The sequence below is a fragment of the Myotis lucifugus genome, unplaced genomic scaffold, assembly GCF_000147115.1.
Source record: "Myotis lucifugus unplaced genomic scaffold, Myoluc2.0 scaffold_21, whole genome shotgun sequence".
In the NCBI taxonomy this organism is placed as follows: domain Eukaryota; kingdom Metazoa; phylum Chordata; class Mammalia; order Chiroptera; family Vespertilionidae; genus Myotis; species Myotis lucifugus.
The window spans coordinates 977,043-979,670 of record NW_005871069.1 but is presented as its reverse complement, the minus strand read 5'-3'; the positions used below and the strand labels follow the sequence as shown (position 1 = coordinate 979,670).

General features: G+C 45.7%; 1 protein-coding gene across 4 annotated transcripts in view; it reads right to left on the bottom strand.

Annotated features, from left to right (window-relative positions):
* Positions 1-2,628, bottom strand: part of LOC102429365 (leukocyte elastase inhibitor-like) — a 77,197-nt gene that overhangs the window by 19,824 nt on the left and 54,745 nt on the right. For all 4 annotated transcript variants that reach the window (XM_023751402.1, XM_014453131.2, XM_023751401.1 and 1 more), the window contains 2 exons: positions 2,099-2,236; positions 1,480-1,597 (listed from right to left, as the gene is read on the bottom strand). In XM_023751402.1, the coding sequence (XP_023607170.1) occupies positions 1,480-1,597; positions 2,099-2,236 (256 nt within the window). The remainder of the gene's footprint in view (positions 1-1,479; positions 1,598-2,098; positions 2,237-2,628) is intronic.

The window sequence follows — 2,628 nt, the reverse complement described above, 5'->3', positions numbered from 1 at the left end:
GGGGTCCCCAGCCCGGCCTGTGCCCTCTCGCAGTCTGGGACCCCTCGGGAGATAACGACCTGCTGGCTTAGGCCTGCTCCCGGGTGGCAGAGGGGAGGCCCAATCCCTAGATGCAGCCCCTGGTGGGGCTCAGAGCAGGGCCGATTGGGGAGTTGGGGCGCCGCCCCCAGTCACGCTCAGGGTAGGGCCGATCGGGAGGTTGCGATGCCACCCTCAGTCACGCTCAGGGTAGGGCCGATGGGGAGGTTGTGGCGCCACCCCCTGTCACGCACAGAGCAGGGCCGATGGGGAGGTTGTGGCGCCACCCCCTGTCACTCACAGAGCAGGGCCCATCAGGGGGGTTGGGGCTCCGTACCCTGTCACACACAGAGCAGGGTCGATCAGGGGTTTGGGGAGCTCCCCCCTGTCACACACAGAGCCGCGTCGATCAGGGTTTGGGGGAGCTCTTCCCCTGTCACGAACAGAGCAGGGCGGGATAGGGAGGTTGTGGCACCGCCCCCTGTCACTCACAGAGCTGCAGGGCGATCAGGGGGGTTGGGCACTGCCCCCTGTCACGCTGATCCCGGTGCCGGGAGCATATTACCCTTTTACTATATAGAATAGAGGCCTGGTTGCACGGGTTGGGGGCCGGCTGGTTTGCCCTGAAGAGTGTCCTGGATCAGGGTGGGGGTCCCCACTGGGTTGCCTGGCCAGTCTGGCTGAGGGGCTGAGGGCCATTTTCAGTCTGGCGGGTGACTGAAGCTCCCAACTGCTCCTTTTTTTCTTTTTCTTTTTTTCGATTCTGGGCCAGCTTTAGCTCTGAGGCCTCGCTGCTGAAAGCAGGTTTCTGGCCTTTACCTTCTGTATTTGATACAATGTTGCGGTCCGGCTGGCTGAAGCCCAGCTGACTGAAAGCCGGTTTCTGGGGTTTTGTTTAGCTTCTATATTTGCAACATAGTTGCTTAGAGTTGCAGCTGAGATGCCGGCAAGTCAGGCGGGGAACGTTGGAGTCTGCATCACTGGAGCAAGCAAGCCTCCCTGTTCACTTCAGTGCATGGCTGCCGGCCGCCATCTTGGCTGACAGTTAATTTGCATAAGGATATGCTGATTAGCCAATGGGAAGGGTAGCGGTCGTACGCTAATTACCATGTTTCTCTTTTATTAGTGTAGATTCTTTTCCATAATCTGGGCCAGGATGGAATTCCCTCAAAGGTTTATCCTTTTTATCCTACATTGAATGTTACTTTTAATTTTAACATGTGGTTTGGTGAATTTATGGGGAAAATATTTAGCTGCTTCTGTGAAAGCATGTTGAACTTCCTACTTTGAGGAATATCCACATTCAAAAGCTGTCTGGCACTGGGCAGTGGCAGAGTTTACCCCCAGCACGAGGGTGAGGGCAGAGGAAAAGGGCAGGGAATCATCTGCAGGTTGGGAAAGTGGAAGGAGGAAAGGAATGGCCAGTGTGTAATGAATCCTACATTCGGCCCACTCTCTTACCTTCAGTCTGCCCTTTGACCCACTCGTTTATCACCTTTCTTGCATCTTCAGAGGCTCGCTGAAAATCTACACTGGCCAGTTCAGCACCATACATTTTCTGGGTTGAAGCTAAGAACTCCTGTTTAAAATAAAAAAGGTAAAAAAAACCCCCCACAAAACAGGAATAACTCCTACTACATACAGAAATGGTTTTCTAAAATCCTTAAAAGCAGTAGAAATTGTCCTAAAAGACATAAATTTCATTGTAACAAAAAAATTCTAACCCTTATCCTTTTTGCATTATGGTAAAAAACACATAACAAACACTAAATTTACCCCCTTAACCATTTTAAGTGTACAGTTCAGTAGTTTTGGTGTTGTATAAAATTTACCAATTCTTTTCTGATCTTTGGCTAACATTTTCATAAATAAGTATACAATGGTTGTTCTTGGGTCAGTTTTTTCCTGTGAAGATTATCAAATGAAATCAGATCCTTAATGGGGATACTGCCATCTGTTTAAATTCTGTATCATATTTCTGAATGTATATAAAAATGAAAACTGAGTTCTGTGACTTGATTGTGCCGGAAAATGTCTGCACTGTTTCGTGAGTTTTAGAATGTGAATGTAAAGTACTCACCGGGAGGAACTCATAGGTTTTCTCTCCGTATAACCTATTTGCAAGTTTCAGAACATAGGGAGCTCCGCGCTTGTTGATATCAGCATTCAGACTCTGAAAACTTGAATGAATCTCCTTAACTGCATCGAAGTGAAGAGTCTAAAATAGAGAAAGCATTCTTTCTATAGCCATTTATTTTTAAACGAATTCCTTGACATTTGCTTCTATGAAATTAAATTAATGCTTTTATTACTAATTATCAATAATTCCCAGCCCAATACTTTATTAAACTTTCATTGGAGAACAAGAAAATAAAGAATCTAAAATGTATCACTTTGTGAGACATAATTACATTAAAAGCTCTTTTTATGTCACTTTTTATAATTATATTCCCATGAATGTAAGTGGTTAATAGGCTAAATATTTACCTATGTCTGCTTTTTCTCCAAAGAAAATTCTAACCGGTATATTCATATATAAATTCTGTATCAATTAGTGTTTTACTGAAAGTTCTCAGAAATAAACAGTAAAATTAAGAATCATCCCCTATG